This window comes from Chiloscyllium plagiosum, unplaced genomic scaffold, assembly GCF_037043375.1.
Source record: "Chiloscyllium plagiosum isolate Xiang-an unplaced genomic scaffold, Cpla_swu_hap1 HiC_scaffold_28, whole genome shotgun sequence".
In the NCBI taxonomy this organism is placed as follows: Eukaryota; Metazoa; Chordata; class Chondrichthyes; order Orectolobiformes; family Hemiscylliidae; genus Chiloscyllium; species Chiloscyllium plagiosum.
In genome coordinates, this window is record NW_028270166.1 from 36372527 (window position 1) to 36392218 (window position 19692).

General features: G+C 41.3%; 1 protein-coding gene across 3 annotated transcripts in view; it reads left to right on the forward strand.

The window, feature by feature from the left end:
• Positions 1-19692, forward strand: part of sema6bb (sema domain, transmembrane domain (TM), and cytoplasmic domain, (semaphorin) 6Bb) — a 554928-nt gene that overhangs the window by 288366 nt on the left and 246870 nt on the right. For all 3 annotated transcript variants that reach the window (XM_043720975.2, XM_043720977.2, XM_043720976.2), the window contains one exon: positions 1077-1194. In XM_043720975.2, coding sequence (XP_043576910.2) covers positions 1077-1194 — 118 coding nt within the window. The remainder of the gene's footprint in view (positions 1-1076; positions 1195-19692) is intronic.

Genomic DNA, 19692 nt, shown 5'->3' on the forward strand with positions numbered 1-19692 from the left:
TGTCTATGCGGGTTTCCTCCGGGTGCTCTGGTTTCCTCCCACAGTCCAAAGATGTGCAGGCTAGGTGAATTGGCCATGCTAAATTGCCCGTAGTGTTAGGTGCATTAGACAGGGGTGAATGTAGGGGAATGGGTCTGGGTGGGTTGCTCTTCAGAGGGTCGGTGTGGACTTGTTGGGCTGAAGGGCCTGTTTCCACACTGTAGGGAATCTAATCTAATCAAAAAAAAATACATACTCTGAGGCAGCCAGTCACAGTGACATGGCTACTTACTAACTCTATTTAAATGGGGTGATAACCATCACTTTCTCCTAATTTTTGTCTAATTTTAAAAAGAAAGAAAGAAGTTCAACTTTGAAAAATTTGCATCATCAATGCTAACATTAAAAACATGTTGTCTACATTGAAAAATATGTTTTTAAACCAAGAGATAAGTAATATACTTTTTGCATGTATATAGCAATAGCTTGGTCAATGGTAGAGGTCAGCAATAAGGGTTATTTCAACAGGAATGTTTGACATTGGCCTACAAATTTCCATGGGTGAGAATATAGCTCTGTCTATGACTCTCTCTCCCTTCACATTGTCCCACTCTCCCAGACAATGAAATGTGCAAGTTAGGTTCCTTATGCAGTCCATCCTGAAAATGTTCCAAGACCCTAATCTCTTCTGAAAGAACATTTTTTATTGTTTTTAATTTGGCATTTTTATTCCTTACATTAGGGTTTTATTTGCATCAGCATGTTGGTGCCAAGCTACCAAAAACCAGAATACTTCACTTTAGTTCAGTTCTGTGCTGACTGAGTTCCTCTCAGCCAAAAAAAAGGCCTTAATACCATTGGGCCCCTTATCACTATCCACTGACCTTCAAATGAGGGAAGCACAATTGGACTGAGCTGTGATGCCATTCCTGGTCAATAAGCCCATCTGCACTCAGTATTTAAGTCTCTCATGAGAAGATTGGTGATTGAGTAGGAGAGCAGAGGTGGACTGCTGAACACAAAATCTCAACCTACCACGAATCAGAAGGTGAGGACAGAGTAAAGTTAGAATCAACAACCCTTTCTTTTCTCCGCAGATGTGAGGCAGAGTGTCGCCTTTGTAGGAAGTGGCCCCGGAACAAATCCCGGTCTTGGAGAAAGTCTGGATGTTCAGCGGATACTGAAAGTGAACAGGACCCTCTTCATAGGTAGCAGGTAAATACATTGAAGACTAACTGCGATTCAACTCTTATCAGTTACTGGTTTCAGAAATTTGTAGTAATTGGCAATTTTGTTTGTCAATGAGACTGTCATGCTCTGCAACCTCTGCAGGGCATTTTTGTTTTTCAAGTGAAATGTCAGTCTGTTGGCATAAAAATGTTCAAAGAACTTTGGCTGCATTAACGTTGGCAGAGAATCTCTGATTTAAAGTCTATTTTCTTTCAAGTTCCTCAATAGTTTAGTGTGTCAATACATTACCATGCTGTTCAGGAAGATCTGAATTTCAATGGCCTAACCTGTGCTGGCCTTACCCAGAACATACCTCTACATATCCAGCAAAGCTAATGGCAGCTAGATTAAAATTATAGGAAGTGTGTTATAGGTAACATGCTTCATACTAGAACGATGCTTTCTGCTGCTTTTATGAGGCAGTTTCTTATTTGTCATAAATAAACAGCATTAATTTGTTCAAGCAGTAAGATTAGCAATATGATTCAGACAGGCTGCAGAAAATCATGTTTAGGAAATGAAAATGTCTCAGTGATTCAGTTGAAGGTGCTAGAACAAGTGTTCACAATCTCACTTTAAATAATGGCTCTTGATGGTCTCAAATATACTAACAGTTAGATTTTACTGGGTTTACTCCCAAATGTGCACTTTCCCACTCCCCAACGTGCCCTGGTAACCAGAATAAAAGAATAATTTAGCAAGATCAGAATGATGTGTAGAGCATCAAGTGTACTCCTCCACAACAAAATATATTTGGATTCCATTCATCCATCCCATATGAGAGAAATATAGAATGCAATTTAAAACTGTTTGTTTAGTGTTACCTATATAGAATGCAGGTGATTCCCCATCAAAACATTTATTTGTCTAACTCATTCTAGGGAATGAAGTTAAATAATACTATTCTAGAGCTTGCATCTATGTAGTGCCTTTAACGTAGGAAGACATCCCAAGGGATTTCACAGGAGCATAATTAGCCAACTGATTTTTAGCCAAAGAGAAAGATATTGATGCAGATGATTAAAAATGTAGTCTAAGTTAGGTTTGCAGATTATTTTAACAGAGGAAGGAAAGGTGGAGAGATTTAACATTTTAAATTCCAAAGCTCAAGCTCAAGACCAAGACAGCTGAAAGCGGGGTAAAGGGAGTGTTCAAAGGTTGGGGAATGAGGAGCTTCTGGAGGATTGTAGGTTTGGAGAAGTTACAGGGATAGGACAGAGTAAAGTCTTGGAGCAGTTTGAGGAGGAAGATGTGAACTTTCAAATAGGAACAATGATAGATAGAGTTAGACAATATGGGGCAGTAAACACAGTGGTGACAAATGAATGAGACATTGTATTAGGAAACTTGAAGCAGGTTTAGATGAGCTCCAGTTCAGAAGGGTGGAAGGTCAGAAGCAGGAGGTTATTGTTGGAATATTTGAGTCAAAAACTAACAAATGTATCTATGGGAGATTCAGTAGTAGAAAGGTTGTGTAAAGACAGTGATGGGGTGAACGTACAAGTGGATGGCTTTTATGATGGAGAAGATGTGGTCAAGTAGGACCTAGGTTCAGTCTGTAACAGTGGCTAAAGACTGTGTAGTTGTGTTGGTGAAATGGGAGTCTATATCTCTAGAATTATGGCATCCAAAGTTGAACATGATTGTTTCACCATTACTATCATTAATATTGACAGTTCTATGTAGCAGCAACATGGAGATCTCCAAGTACTCTCCTCTATTGTTAGTCATTCCAGCAACGTCAACAGTGGGATCAGATCATGGCTCAAAACTGCATCTTCAGGAAAGCGTGCTAAAAGTTGGGAAAGCAATTTTCACAACCTCTGTCGCTGGGTACTTTTTGGTCAAATTAAACTTGTCCCGTTTCTTCCCATTACTGCTGTTCTATTAGTAATGAATGTTTCCTTTAATTAATATCAGCTCGGCAGCCAATCAGAAAGAGACCTCCACTTGGGAGTTTCCTTGACTGCAAATCAACAAGTCCATGCCAACTCCCTGAAGAGTAACCCAACCTGACCCATTCTCCTACCCTAACATCCTATACTTACCCCTGAACAATGAACCTAACCGACACATCACTGAATAGTATGGGCAATTTAGCATGGCCAGTTCACCTAACCTGCACACTTTTGGATCATGGGAGTACCCAGAGGAAACCCACCCAGATACGGGAGAATGTGCAAATTCCACATAGACAGTTGCCCGAGGTTGGAATCGAACCTGGGTCCCTGGCGCTGTGAGGCAGCAATGCTAACCACCGAACCACCATGCTGCTCGGTGGCTCAGTGGTATACAGTAAGTACAACACCCACTACCACCTGATGAAGGAGCGACGCTCCGAAAGCTAGTGTGCTTCCAATTAAACCTGTTGGACTATAACCTGGTGTTGTGTGATTTTTAACATTTACAGTAAGCCAACTCTTTAGTAAAAAAGCTAATATTATGAACAGAGGTAGCTCCTGTACAATTTCTTCCCCTTTAAGTTCCTTGTGATATCCACTTTGTTCATTTTCCCTTCTTTTGTTGAGCAAGCTCTGTATAAGGTTTATTAACGCATTACACCAATGATTTGACACAAATGAATGATTTTACAGTCATGTCCTTAACCTCTGCCAGGCGATCACCAAGAAACAGTATATTATTTGCAGGAAAGCTTTGACAAAGGTGTATGAAATGCAAGTGACATAAAAATGTTAAGTCTACTTAAGCCAAAGCTTCATAAATAACCAATGACTTTTACCTGCTGGCAATTAATCATGTGCCTGTTGCGCATTCTAATGAATTAGGTAATAAATTGATGAATCGTTCCAAAACATTTTGCCTCCTTTCATTTTTTTCCCGATCCATTTCTGTTGAATTGGTGATTGAAGTCGACTTAAACAGACACTAGTGCTCGTTTACTTGGCAGTTTCCATTAGTGAGTTCCTGAGTAAGTGTCAGGAGGCAAATCAACACAGAGGGCATCACAGAAAGTGAAACAAAAGACTTGCATTTCATAGACTCCCTGCAGTGTGGAAGCAGGCCATTCGCCCCAACGGGTCCACACCGACCCTCCAAAGAGCATCCCACCCAGATCCTCTCCCCCCCCTCCAATCCAATCCCTGCAACCCTGCATTTCCCATTGCCAATCCACCTAACCTACACATCTTTTGTCTGTGGGAGGAATCCAGAGCACCTGAAGGAAACCCATGCAGACCTCAGGAGAATGTGCATACCCCATGCAGACAGTTGCCAGAGGTTTGGATCGGACAGGGATCCCTGACACTGTGAGGCAGCAGTGTTAACCACTGAACCACCCATTTATAGTGCCGTTTACAATCACTGAATCTTCCAATCAATATTGCATTTTTGAAATGTAGATACTTGCTGTAATGTGGGAACTTGAACAGCAAATGAACAAAGAGCCACAAGCTGCAATGTTATAGTGATGAAATAATCTGCTTTTTGTGACACACATTGAGAATTAAATATTATTAGTCAAGGCAGCAGGCGTAACTCCCTTAGCTTTCCAAAAATAATGTCATTCATCTGTTTATAGCCATCTGAATGAGCAGATGGACCCTAGTTTAAGACAAGAGCAGAGAAACCCAGCAGGTCTGGCAGCATCTGTGGAGTCAAAGCAGAGGCAATGTTTTGGGTCTAGTGATACTTCTTCAAAGCTGATTGTAGCCAGGGAAAAGGTTGGTATATATGCTGGAAAAGGGAGGAGTAAAAGGATGGGTGGAGTGGAGTCCAGAGAAAGAGAGAGAGAAAACAGAAGTTGAATAGAGAAAGTAATGGGTAATGGCGGGCCAGGGAGAAAGAAAAATTGCTGATGGAGATGATTAGTAAGTGAAAATGGGTCTGTGATGAAAGCAACCCATGTGATGACAAGGTCTGGTCTGAGGGGTTTGTGGTAAGGACATGGAAGAAAGTGCTCAGGCCCTAAAATTATTGAATTCGATATTGAATCCTGAAGGCTGCAGGATCCCCAAGTGAAAGATGAGGTGCTGTTCTGTCAATGAGATTCACTGGAGCAATGCAGCAAGCCTGAGACAGAGATGTTGGCCAGGAAACACAGTGATGCGTTGAAGTGGCACACAACAGGAAGGGATCATTTGTGGACAGAACATAGGTGTTTCACGATTGCCCAGTCTACATTTTGTCTCCACACAGTAGGGGAGACCACATTGTGTAAATTGTTGTTTGACCTGGAAGGTGTGTTTCGGGCCTTGGGTAATGAGGAGGCAAGGAGTAAACAGGCCTTCTGTGATTGCATGGGAAGGTGCCCTGGGGGTTTGGGGACGTATTGGGACCGAGAAACCAGCTATTTGGTTTTGTGAGAGAAGCCTTTTGATTTTGTGCAGGAGGCACAATTAAGAGAGGAGAATCAAGTGCCTTTAATGTTGGGCATGAGCTATGTCTAATGAAAATATCGGTCGATGTATTATGGAATTTGCTGAAACATCAAGAAAATGATTTTAAAATGCAATCAGTCAACTAATGAACAACTATTTGACAAACGAACATTATGCTGTTATTAGCCAAGAATAACTTTATTGACCATCTCCAGGAAGAACATAATGTATCCAAATAAATCTCCAGGAAATCTTGATGAAAAGGGAAGTCATTGTTTTTCTTTATGATTGGTTCACTATTTAGTTCCACAGAGTTGCCATGGAGGTTACGATAATTTCAATGTATCCACCCTCACCCAACAATCGCTATCTCTTCTCGTAACTGTTGTAATAATAGTTTTTCCAGCTTTATTTCTTCCTGCATTCTAAAAGTAATTACTTCAATTTTATTTGCGTTTTGCTTTAACTTTTTTTTCCTCTTATGGGATTAACATTCCCATTCCCACCCTATGACATCAACGGCAGTGACAATAGAGCTACTGTAATTGGTTTCCGCTCTGGAATGGTATGTTCAAGGAAGGCATCAACCTAACCCTCTCTTCCTTATCCAGTTTGGGCAGCAGGGGGACATATGACTAAAAGAAAGCTTGGGTATTGTATCTGACAATCTATTAACCCTCTGGTCACCTGAGATACTGGTGGAATTCAACGTAACTGAAGTATCAGCAGAAGGCAATAACTTGAGAAAATAAAGAGATGGAGGTCTAGAAGATTCAATGAACATCAGGCCTGGTACAGGTATTGCCTATATTTATCCCAAATTTGCTCTGGCAAATCCTACATCCATGAGAGAGCTTGAATTTTTAAATGATTGTTGACTCTTAGTAGAGACAGGGATAAAAAGAAAGGAAGGATTTAATGGAAGTTGAAGTATTGAATTATAAGGCCATGGCTGGAACTGTAACAGTTCTTCATTCCTGTCACTGTACACAGTATGAAAACCTCAGCATGTTTTTTTTCCCCTATACTAGGCAAAGAGCATTCAGTCAGTTCAAATCAATGAGACAATTGATTAATGACTAAAATGGTATTTCTTTAGAATTCCATTTTAACAGGATACCTGTTTCATAGGCATCACAGAAACAAGCATTTGGCAATTATTTATAGTTCGGAGCTGCTTTTAAGAGCATCTAAATAGATCATAAATAAAACTTAATTTATATATTGCTTTCTGATGTCAAAATATTTCACGGCATTGATTACTCTGAAGTTCAGTAGCATTTTAAATTTTTCTGAGGATATGGCCAACACTGACAAAGCCATTCCTAGTTGCCAGATTAGCAATTCTGGGTTTAGTCAAAGCTGCAGATCACTCATGAGTTAACCATTTAGCAACGAACAGACTCTAATGCTAGCCAGACTGAATAGGCAGGGCATTATGGAACCAGATGAGCTTTTCCAAGCAGCTCTCCTGCAAAGGAAATAACAAAATCCAAAGGGCTGAGATTGGGTTTCTTTTTTGGCTAATGTTTGGAGGGATTCTCACCACAGGTCCAGCAAGATCCCTGGCTGTACTCTACCAAACGTGCCTCATTAACTATCTACCATACCATCATGGCATCCCTCTTGATTGATTATACCCCCCTTGACTGATTCTACCCCCCTTCTGACTATGTGTCATTCTCCGAACAATTCACTACTCAGGCAGATATCCACTGAAAGATCAGAATTCCTCGTACCATCTTTTAAAGGCCACTTTACACATGGAGAAAGTGAGGACTGCAGATGCTGGAGATCAGAGTTGAAAATGTGTTGCTGGAAAAGCGCAGCAGGTCAGGCAGCATCCAAGGAGCAGGAGAATCGACGTTTGGGGCATGAGCTCTTCTTTACACATAGACAAGAATCTGCAATCTGCCATTGCCCCTCACCATCACTGAAATGGCACAACGGCCATGCTGCCCACTGCACGCAACCAATATAGCTGATACTCACGTACATATAACCCCATTCTCACACCATCTACCTGTTCTTAACTATATTCCATCAAAATCCCCTCTCTAGGTCACTGCCTCCCTGTCCTCAATGCCCATTGGACACCTGTATCTTGTCACTGTCCATTAGGGGAACGTTACATACAGACATTAAGACAAGTCCGAATATGAGCTTTTATACTAGCCGGGAAAATGGAACATACATAAAATGAATGTAGCTGCAGCTCTGTCACAATGTGAATGAAATGCTGGTAGTCTGTCAGGGTTTTCTGCAGCCAGCTCCCATCTACTGGAACAGGGGGTCAACCAGACCTGGTCTGTGTTGTTGGGCCCAGTGCAGCTGAACACTGTCATTCACAAGGAGAGCTTCCTCCAGCTCAATGTTCTTATGCTTCCCCTTGGCTGACTGCTCCCATTCCTCCAGCTCCTCAGCATCTCTCCCATCCCTTCATTGCCTGCTCCAACTGGGCAGAGTACAGCCCTGTTCACAATATGTGCACCAACTTAGTGAGGGCATCATGCCAGCTGAGTGACCAACACATTACACCTTGTGCAGCAACCTCTTTCCCATCCCAGACCCACATCAACCATTCCACTTTCCATTGCATTTATTACAGTCCATCTTCAAACTGCAATGTAGCAATGTTCCCCTTGTCTCATGACACTCTGAGAATTCGGAAGTGGTGGATGTGTTTTTGTCCTTTTAAGTTACTGTAGCTAAATGACAACGTTACTTAAGCTAGCACCAATGGCATGCTCCTTTGACCTGTATTTAACATCACTCTGCAAGCATTGTATATGTGAGAAGAAATGTTTGCAATAGAATGTAGCTGGAGTTTGCAAACTCCCCAATAAAGAGACACTGATTGACTCCGCACACCCTGGCTGTTGTCCCAGCCATTTTCCAGTTCCATTTCACATCCACAGAATGGCAACTGGTGGCAGGGAAGGCAGCTCGCAGTGCACACTGTCGAAACTGGCCCCCACCCAGTCACGAAATATTCCCCGCCAGAGCTTCCATGTCCCCTTCACTGTGTTTCCATGTGGAAATCTAGCACCTTGAGCATTGTTTCTGACTGTCCTTGCTGCCCCTTAAGCCCCAACATTGCACCTTTCACAATGTCCACAGTGCTCCTCAATGCTCTTCCTGTGGAGGCTACAGTGGTGGTCACTGCCAATAAACTCTCTCCAGCACCATACCATGCCCTCTATCTGTTCAGCATAACACCCCCCACCCCCACACTCACTGTATCTGTTCCCACCTCCACAATGACTCTGGTTTACTCCACCAGCTTTATCTCTTCCACCTCTTCTGGCAGTGATGTCACTGGTCTTACAAAACAGACCATAATCCACTCCCCAGACCGAAGTGGGTCAGGCCCCCTGACAATGAGTATCCTAAGCTAACAGTGGACCTGGCTGAAGCATAACAGGCATGACAAGGTAATGCTACAAGCATGCAGCCAGGCGCTATGCAAGCGAGCACTTGGACAGCAATTGAGCAGCCGTGAGATGCAGGCTGGTCCAATGGATCGGACCTTAAGACGCTATTTGGTGCTGAATGACATGCTGATTAGTTATTGTCAATGGCTAGCTGAAGTCACCAGTTACCCACGCTCATTTCCAGGTTGAGATTTCTCACCCTCTAGCACGTTCGGCGTAATCAGTAAGTTAGGAATACCCCATCACTAGCAACTCACCAATGCTGAGTGAGAAACTTACTTGGAAAATGTATATGAGATGCAACGAGATGTTGTACATAGGCCCTGTTGCACATCTTGCCTGCCATAGTCCACATTGTTCAGGCCCCTCTTGCAAGGATGCCTGCCTTGAAGAAGTTTTCCACCTCTCTCCACATTGTTCAGGCCCCTACCACTTTCAGCCCAATATTACCAAATTATTGAATTTAGTTTTGCAATCTGCTTCAGTTGGATTGTGAACCACGAGTCTCCTGTTGCCTAACTACATGGGTGTCTAACTACACGGGTGAATTATTGTTACATGAGAAAATATAGTCACCATCCTACACCAGCTACAACACACAAACAGTTAAATCTGTGTGTTGGGGCATTAATTAGGGGAGAAATACTGGCCAAGATGACAGGCGAATTGCGCTCTCTTTTGACTCATTCTGTGGAAGATTTGGCATCCACCAAAAAGATCTTTAATTTTCTACCTCATTCGGAACAGCAGCATTTCTAATTATAACCTAACCTAACCTAACCTAACAATGATTTTTTTTTAAGACGTTAGGAATTTAATTCAGTCAGTGTTACTTGCACATAGAGCTTTATTTTCTACTGTTTAAACTGGTTCTAGAATATTTTCCAAACAGGAGTTATGGGATAACTGGGAGAATCCAATAGAAGTGCCACATTCCTAATACAAGGATGAAGAGAGGCAGTTCTGAATGGCTCCAACCCTGTTTTTAATTCTATCAGATCTTTCACTGGCAAGTGCTTGCTCACACATTCAATTCTCAGAAACCCAACAAACCACACACATTGAAAATTGCAAACACCAGCCAAATGATGTTTTGCTAACTTCCCATTCGTACCCCACAAATCAATGGTTGCACATATGAACTGTGGGGAGCAAGCTGTATTGCGTGAAGTGAAAATGTGTGGATGAACAAGGACAAATTACCACAGAATCAATATATGAGGGAAAGAAACAGGAATTGGACACTGTAGAACCACCTATCAGATGATAAATGTTTTCTTTCATTGCATTGATTAGGGCAAGGGAAGTTATAGAAGAGCCTCCTCAGATGTGGGAGTAATATGTCAGATATGTTGTGTTATATCTCATGGTCAGTATATCGTTAAGAGACATGCTCATAACATTATCACTGTATCGTAGCATGTGAGCCAAGGGTCTTATGATCTCGCCATCTGAACTCTGATTATTAGAAGCATGCACCTCTGTTGTAACCAAATAGCATAGCCCAGACACTTGTGTGCCTGTAAATGTAGTAATTGTACATAGTAGCCAACTATAATAAATATCTGTTGGATCTTTCAGTACTGTGTCATCCATTGCTGGTTTCTTACATTACAAGGGATAACATGAGCACCACTACATCAGGTATAATACCCTGCTGGAGCCAAACATCAGGATGAACTTTGACATTAAAAAATACTCCAAACAAAACTGCAAACCAGAGCAGAGTTTCAATAAATAGGGTTGGGATTTGGCGATGTGACTCTATTATCCTATCCCCACTCTAGCTGAGTAAAACTCCATCCTGGAGACACTACCCTACTAAATGTGCCCTTAATGCTGAATTGGGGGAACAAAAAAATATTGGATGTAAAAAATATATTTTACAAAGGGAATTTAGGCTAATGATGTAATTATCCGAAATCAGATGGGAGTAATATGAGTCCTAGATTCGCCATAGATGAAGGATTGAAGGTTCAGTGATCAAAGTTGAGCACACAGACTTAGTAAAAATTGAATGCAAACCGTTCTCCCTTGTGCTTAATTATTGGTTGCATATTCAATGAATCATAGCGTTATGCGATATTTTAGTTGGCCAAATATTTTTAAATCTGCAGTCGATTGAGTGTCATTAAACATGTGCATAAATAAGAATGATTCAAAACAGAATGATCAAACAGGGACGGGACAGTTAATTAAATATGTAATAATGAAATGCAAGAATGAAATGTGCATGAATAAAAATGTCTTATGAAGGATAAAATAAGATTGCCAACTGTTGCAATAAAAGAGACGTGAGATACAGTACAATGTGCAATGGCCATCTGAAATAAAACAGCAGTTTGGAAGTCATGTTCTTTGGCACAAATGTATGTGTACTTTGAACCGAGTTCTTTTTGTCATTATGAGTCACCTTGCAATGACCATCTTTCAGCTGGGGTCTGAACAAGGAGAAGCATAAGTCCAATACACACTCTGCTTTTAGAGTGAGTTTGGTGACCATCGAGCATTGCACTGAACCAGGCTCATGCTCATGTACAGGAAACCATTCTGAGGCTAACTTTACTTACACCTACCTAACAAAGATGGCAACAAAGCAAAGCTCCAATATAATGTAGTGACGACAAAAACTATTAGAGCAGACATGTTGGGGGATCTAGTGCGAGAGTTCAAGTTCAGAGCAAAGTTCACTATACTTTGTCCCACTATGTAACACAGCCTCAACATCAAAAGTGTAACACCCATTTCACAATGTAGGTGCATTGGACTATATGGTGGGGTCCATAGCGCTCCTGTTTTGGAATAATGAATCAGGAGGTGAGGCATCTGGAAAGAAGAGAGAAAGCACTTCTACATTTTAATGTCAGTTTTTCCTTAGTCCTCACCTTTCACCACTGGAGTAAAGTTCCAAATATCACGAGTGGCAGTTCTTTATATGTGAGCCTATATAGTTAGAAAGTAGGGATATAACAACTAGGAGGAGACAATTCAGACCTTCAAGCCTGCTCTGACATTTAATATGATCATGGCTGTTCTCATCTCATCCCCAACTTTCCTACCTGTTCCCCATAATCTTTAATCCATTACTATTTAAGAATCTGTCGGTTCTTCTAGTGAATGCATTCAGTGTCCCAGCATCTTCTGCACTCTGGTGTAATGAATTGGATAGGTCCATGATTCTTTGAGAGAAGTAATTCCTCCTCATTTCTGCCTTCCCTTCGACTAAACGATGACCGCTCATTCTGTTTATTGCCAGAAAGGATTTATTTGGGATGAGAGTTCCTTTATTTTCCTGTGGTGTCACTGAGCCTCAGTTAGAAGTTGAAACCTGTGGTGAGCACTTCAAATCCTATTTCAGGACTTGACCATATGAAATTTGCGGGCATTTTGGAATCGTACTATGTGGAGAAGAGATCCCTGAAATTGTAGGCCCCAGTCACCAACTCAGTTAACATTATAGAATCTCTACAACCGGGTAGCAGGCCATTCAGTCCATTGAGTCCATACTGATCCTCTGAAGAGCATCCCACCCAGACCCACCTCCCCGTCCTATCCCTGTAACTTTACATTTCCCATGGCCTAACCTCCTTATCTGCACATCTTTAGACTGTGGGAGGAAACCCACACAGGCACAGGGAGACTGTGTAGACTCCACAGAAACAATCACCTGAGGGTGGAATTGAACCTAGGTCCCTGGCGCTGTGAAGCAGCGGTGGTAATCAGTGAGCTACCATACCACCCCCAATCTAATTATAATCGAATTTAATAATCCTGGTTGAGGAACAAAGTTTGGCCAAGTCCCCGGGATAGCTCTCTTGTGCATTCGCCTGAGTGGAGAGATAGATCCTTGGTTCAATGCTTTATCTGAAAGATGGCATCTCATACAATGCACAACTCAGTCAGCACTGCACTGATGTGACCACTTGAATGATGTCCTTACGTATTCGGACTAGGACTTCAATTCATCATCTTCTGGCTCATAGTCAAAGTTACTCCCCTCAGCATTAACTAACACAAATAAATAGTTGAGAAACAACTTGGTATAAAGATTAATTGTTATTTCTTTTGCTGAGTTTGGAGGTCATGCCAGAGATGTTTACCTTCCTAATAATAACAAACTCGGGCATCCTGTTCACTTTGTTTCAGGATGTGACATTCTCTCTGAGCTGTTTTAAAAGTGACGGTCTAGCATCTAAAATACAGTTTTGTAGAATTGCAGTAATGTCCTTCAACACTCCTTCCTCCAGGAATTATTTCAAATCGCTCCCAACAAGTTCCATGTTTTTGTTCCATCCATTTTAAGTTGCAACCAACATTTGTTGCCTCTGCATTGTTTGAGTGTGATTTAAGTGCTTTGCCGTGTTTTTGTCCTCTGTTCTCTCATCTTATTAATGCAACCAGGTCATTGGTTCTCAAAGGAAACACAGATCAGAGATAATTTCAGTTATTGATTTCCATCTCTCTTCCCCTCAGTGAATTTTATGCTTGTCAAATACAGAGATCTTAGAGCTAAAAATGTAATGGCACTTTGCATCACATCAGGAACTCCTGTGTCAGGTTAGATGTAGAATAATCTGCTCATGTTTAATCTCAGGATTTTGCTCGATGCTCTACTCATTTCCCTGTCAATTGGTTTTTATTTTGTAATCCATCCTAAGCACTCATCTCCATCACTGTGACTGTAATTCAACATTACCTTTTTTAGCTCAGTATGAGTCTTTTTGTTTTGGAGAGTTTCTCTCACAAGGCTTAGTGAGCTCTATTGCTCTCTTTGGCCAAACTCACTACCTTAACTTCCTATCATGCCCCATGCAACCTCTCTTATCTGATTTCCACCCCATCCTTTTCTTGGAACAGCTCAGCACACATCCTGGAAATCTTTGTACCTGTGCCATCTTTTAAAACCCTGTGACAACCTTCATCAGTCCAGAGCTGCCCTGACATTTGCCCTGGACATAGGGAAATCTGCACCGTGCTCTGCAGACAGAGACATGGAGATCTTACTGATGGGCTGGTGGGCTTCCTCCTCCCACTGCACCAGCTGTAAAGGCCATGACACCAGAGCATGCCAGCTCTGAGGCTGGCCTTCAGCAACAGCAATGGCTGTGCCACCCACCTTCATCTCCCATAATGCCTTCCCTTCCCACATTCAAGGAGGACTCCCCCTTATGAGGTGAGAGTCCTGACTCTGACTGTCAGTCAGAGGATCTTGACTGCTATCAGAGGCTGTTCTAGTTCAAGGAGGGCAGGAAGCCAAAATGTTAAACAGCAGGAGTTTTATTTAAATCCCATGAATGAAGAAAAATAATTTGGCTTTTAGCTGCTTAAACATCATGTTCTACTGCTGCACATCTTGTGGAAGTGACCTACATTTTTGCAGATGTAGCTTTTTTGTTGTCATAGTTGGGCACTGAATTGAATTGAATTTATTGTCACGTGTACTGAGGCACAGTGAAAAATTTTGTCTTGCGAGCAATTCAGGCAGATCCCATAGTTAAATAGCATTGATAAATAAATAATAGGTAAACAGCAGCAAAAACAAAAACAAAAACACAGATACAGGCAAATGTTAAGAGTTTGTGGGACCATTCAGTATTCTAACAACAGTAGGGTGGAAACTGTTACGAAACTAGCCGATGCGTGCGTTCAGGTTTCAGTACCTTCTCCCCAATGGTAGAGGTTGTAGAAAAACATTGCCAGGATGGGATGGATCTTTGAGAATGCTGGCGGCCTTTCCTTGACAGCGGGCTGGTAGATGGATTCTATAGATGGAAGGATGGTTTTTGTGTTTGTCTGGGCAGGGTTCACCACTCTCTGTAACCGTCTCCGATCTTGAATGGTACGGTTGGCATACCAGGTAGTGATACATCTAGACAGAATGCTCTCGATGGCGCACCTGTAAAGATTAGCAAGGTTATTCACAACCATGCCAAATTTCCACAGCTGCCTGAGGAAAAAGAGACATTGTTGGGCTTTTGGTAACCAGTGCATCCACATGAAGTGTCCAAGAAAGCTTGTTGTGGACGACCACTCCCAGGGGCTTGACACTCTCCACTCGTCCCACCTCTGCGCTGTTAATGTGTTGGGGGGCATGAGTAACATCCCCCCGAAAGTCAATAATGAGTTGCATGGTTTTGCTGGCATTGAGAGCTAGGTTGTTCTCAATACACCATTTCCCCAGGTCTTCCACCTCCCGTCTATAGTCTGTTTAGTTGCCATCTGAGATTTGACCGACTATGGTGTCATCAGCCAAGTTGTAAATGGCATTCGTCTGGTATGTGGCACTGGCTGTGTTTGTGAGGCATTTTGCTCTGAAACATCAATATTTAGTCTTAGCACCTGCCATTTGGCCTTTCTTTTAGGTTGATACATATGACTGTGGAGTGTTTATAATTTATAAAGTAAATAGATTCTATTGCTCTCCTGTGGCAAGTGCGCTTTTTCCTCTCAGGATTTGTCTGTTAATCTTCTTGGTTTTCGCTGCCAGCACAAATTGAAGGCATTATCCAAAGTCCAAGCTTCTTTGCAATGATATAAGTCTACAAAGACTCATTAATAATTCCAACAACAACCCCATATCTTATGAATTCTGATTTTTGAGCTCCACAGCTACACTTTCCACTGGTATTTAGACACTGTTCATTAAGCTATCTATGGATTCCCTGGGTACTGAACATACTTGTCAAATCTTTCTCTTTCAAGCACTTAATTTGTTTGAGATTAAACTAGTTATCAAAAACTATTAGAACTTCAAATGTATCTGTGCCCACTTGTATATTTTGGTAATTTATAACGTCCACTGGAAGACTTATTGAATGCAATCATGTACTTACTTGTTCAGCTTGAGATTTAATATCTTATTTTGAAACAATTCTTAAGTATTTTAAGGATCTATGTGGCTCACTAATATCCTTAAGGGAAGGGAAAATGTCATCTTTACCTGTCCTGTCTCACATGTGACTGCAGACCCACAGCAATATGGTTAACTTTTAACTGCCCTGTCAACAGTTAGGGATGGACAATAATTGTTGGTATAGTCAATGGCACCCACATCCCATGAACACATTTTTTAAAAAACTGTTTTCTCCAAAATGTTCAATACTGCATTCAATCAAAGAACAAAGAACAAAGAAAATTTATAGCCCAGGAATAGGCCCTTCGGCCTTCCAAACCTGAGCCGATCCAAACCTGTCGGTCAATTCCTAAGCATCTGTATCCCTCTACTCCCTACCTATTCATGCATTTATCCAGACACATCTTAAATGAATCTACCATGCCTGCCTCTACCACCTCTGCTGGCAATGCCCACCATCCTCTGTGTGAAGTACTTGCCACGTGTATCCCCCTTAAACTTTCCACCTCTCACCTTGAAAGCATGACCTCTCGTTATTGAATCCTTCACTCTGGGAAAAAGCTTGTCTCTATCCACCCTGTCTATACCTTTCATGATTTTATAAACCTCAATCAGGTCCCTCCTCAATCTCCTTTTTTCTAATGAAAATAAACCTAACCTACTCAACCTTTCTTCATAACTAGTACCTTCCATCTCTTATTTGACTCATCTCTTATAATAAACCTTCTCCTGCTACTTATTCTTGCTTTAGTCCTCTTTTAAATCTGTCACATCCCAATGCTGTTTCTACCCATTATATTGGGTAGACCTTAATGCAGCTTGAACATTAACCATTTCAGAACTATTACATTAGCCTGTGGACCATTACATTAAGAAGCACATGGGTAGTGAAGATTTATTGTGAGGGTGCCTGAGAGGCTTAACACAATGTAGGAAGCAAACAGTTTCTATTATGCCTAAAATATTGAAATTATCCTAATTTAATTTTCATGGTTTCTTCTGCAACACTCTGTGACTATTTAAATAGGACCTGGCACCATTAAACAATTCTTTCTGCCAGCCTTAGAGTGCCAGCTGTCCAGAAATAATTGACAACCTCTGGGCACAGAGTTTAAACAAAACAAATAGTCCTCTGGAGAACATATTTCCCTCATTTGCATGCCATTGGAACATGCCGAGCAAGTCCACGCCCAGAGATTGAGAATTGTTACTGACCCAGCAGCAGGTGGACCTGCCAAATGGTGTATTCTTTGAGGAATTCTCCAACCACTCCACTCACCCCAGATCAAATGAAAAATCAGCAGGGGTTAAGTGGGAAATCTGAGCCATTTTACATATGTTCCCAAAGAGGAGATAGCCATTTTGTACGGGTGACGGGAGGATTACCTGTTGAATTAACCCAGCGCGGGTCTGTGTGAGGACAGCAGCAAATTGAAAGGGAGTGGAATGAAAAGTTTTAACCTACTGTTGTGTCAATTGAATCCAGAATGAACCTTGAAGTACCTCAAGCCATAGACCTGTTCTTTTGTTTCAGAACTGCTGTTCTGGAACTGCAATGCACACAGTGAGGAACATAGTATTAGACCGTTTACACAGCATTTTTCGCAGAAACTTGGAGTTATTGTGGTTCATCTTAATGAGAAATGTGCAATAAAATCAAGTGTAAAGTTATTGAACAAACTTTTCCCTAATTTAAGAAATATTGTGCAACAAACCTAATGATGGCAGAGCCAAAACATTTCCCTCCATTTTATACAAAAGATTGACAAAAACAGGGAAATAAAATTTAAAGATTTAGTGCCAATTCGTGGTAGATTTTTTTGAGTGACAAGTAGTCCCAGAGCTAGACGATTATACTGACGGTCTGGTTTTGCCAAGATAGTTCTAATTTCTCGTGAACTGTCAACAATTTCTGAAAAATATGATTTGGAGATGCCGGTGTTGAACAAAGTTAAAGATCACACAACACCAGGATTATAGTCCCACAGGTTTATTTGGAAGCACTAGCTTTCGGTGCGCTGCTCCTTCATCAGGTGGTTCAAGTGTCCCGAGTTTTTACCTTTTCTCTTTTGTCACAAAAAACATATTGTGAACTCTCATTCTTCTTCCTGTAAACACCCATCACGTTGCATTGCATTCGGCAACCTTCAATCCCTTCCCAGAAGCCCCTGTGACATTTCCAAAAGAATTGTCATTGCTTTTTTGGCACTGTTTGTAATTAGTTTTTGTAATCTCTTATAAACAATAGTGGAAGTGGCATTAACAACGCTGCTATTGGCTGCCCAATACACCAACCATAACTGAGTTGCATCTTCTCCTTGCTTCTCAATGTGTTCACTTTCTGACTGATGGAAATCTGGTCAAGTCGCAGAATGTGTTTTCCAAATAACCAGTCAGACTTGTTAGTTTGTAAGCTTTTTACTGTTTTGCAACTGTTTCAGCAGCTGTTTGTTAGGAATATAATTTATCCCCTCTTTGTCCCCAGACGAGTTGCACCCTGCACTTTTGTTGCATGTGCCTGGACAGATAATGCAAACTAACAAAAATATATCTCCAGACTATACAGGTCATTGATTGGGTCACTTTTGCAATACAGTGTTCAATTGTGGTCTTCCTGTTACAGGAAAGATGTCGTGAAACTTGAAGGGATTCAGAAAGATTTATTAGGATGTTTCCAGGGCTGGAGGACTTGAACTATAGGGAGGGACTGAATAGGCTGGGGCTGTTTTCCCTGGAGCGTTGGGGGCTGAGGAGTAAACTGATAGAGGTTTATAAAATCATGAGGGGCATGGATAGAATGAATAGCAAAGGTCTTTTACCTCAGTGTAGGGGAGTCCAAAACTAGAGGGTAGAGGTTTAGGGTGAGAGGAGAAAGATATAAAAGGAACCTCAGGGGCAACATTTTCAAGCAGAGGATGGTGTGTATCTGGAATGAGTTGTCAAAAGAGGTGGTGGACATTGGTGCAATTACAATACTTAACAGGTATCTGGATGGGTATATGAAAAAGAAGGGTTGAGAGGGACATGAGTCAACTTCTGGTAAATAGGACTAGATTTATTTAGAACATTTGTTCGGCATGGCCGAGTCAGACTGATGGCTCTGTCTCCATGCTGAACATCTTTATGGCTCTATTTGTTGGCTGCTAATTGTCAGCAAGGTCTTTGACAACTCTATGACTCTATAAACCTTTAACTTTCTCTAGCTGGACAGCACTAAAGTCATGCCTTTCTGGTGTTTTTGGGGTTTTGTAAAATCATGGCTTTAGCTTGTTCTTTGGAACTCTCTCTTTGAATCACTGAGCCTGCCTACTTCATCCTCCTCACAACCTCAACTTGGCCAAGCTGTTGATCACCTGTTCAAATACCACCCACTTTGAGTTGGCATTCATATTTTTTATTCAAATAAAGTGAAGTGCTGTGAAATGCTTTTTGTATGTGAACAGCAATATGTAAAAGCAAGCCATTGTTAGCTGTTTCCCAAGATATGCTTGATAATTTAATTGATATAAAATGTTACAGCATCACTGTTCTTGAGCCTTTTAAATAACAGAATTGAAATCAATACTTAAACTAAGTAGGAACGTATGGGCCTAATCAGACTGGGAATAAAGGTCATATTGTATTTCCAACATAATCTATAAAAATGCTTCATTAACTTGAGGCATTTTACTTTTGTAATGGAAATTTCATTCCGCTAGGTAATTATTGTTCATATATTGCCAAGTACTTGCGTATTATTTGTGTGTCAGTAATTGATCAAAACCAGGCACCAGACAGGAATGCAGGATACAAATCCAGGTGCCCTTCCACTTACACCTATTTGTGGTTTGTTTTCTGCAATAGAGAAGGGAGGCCTCCA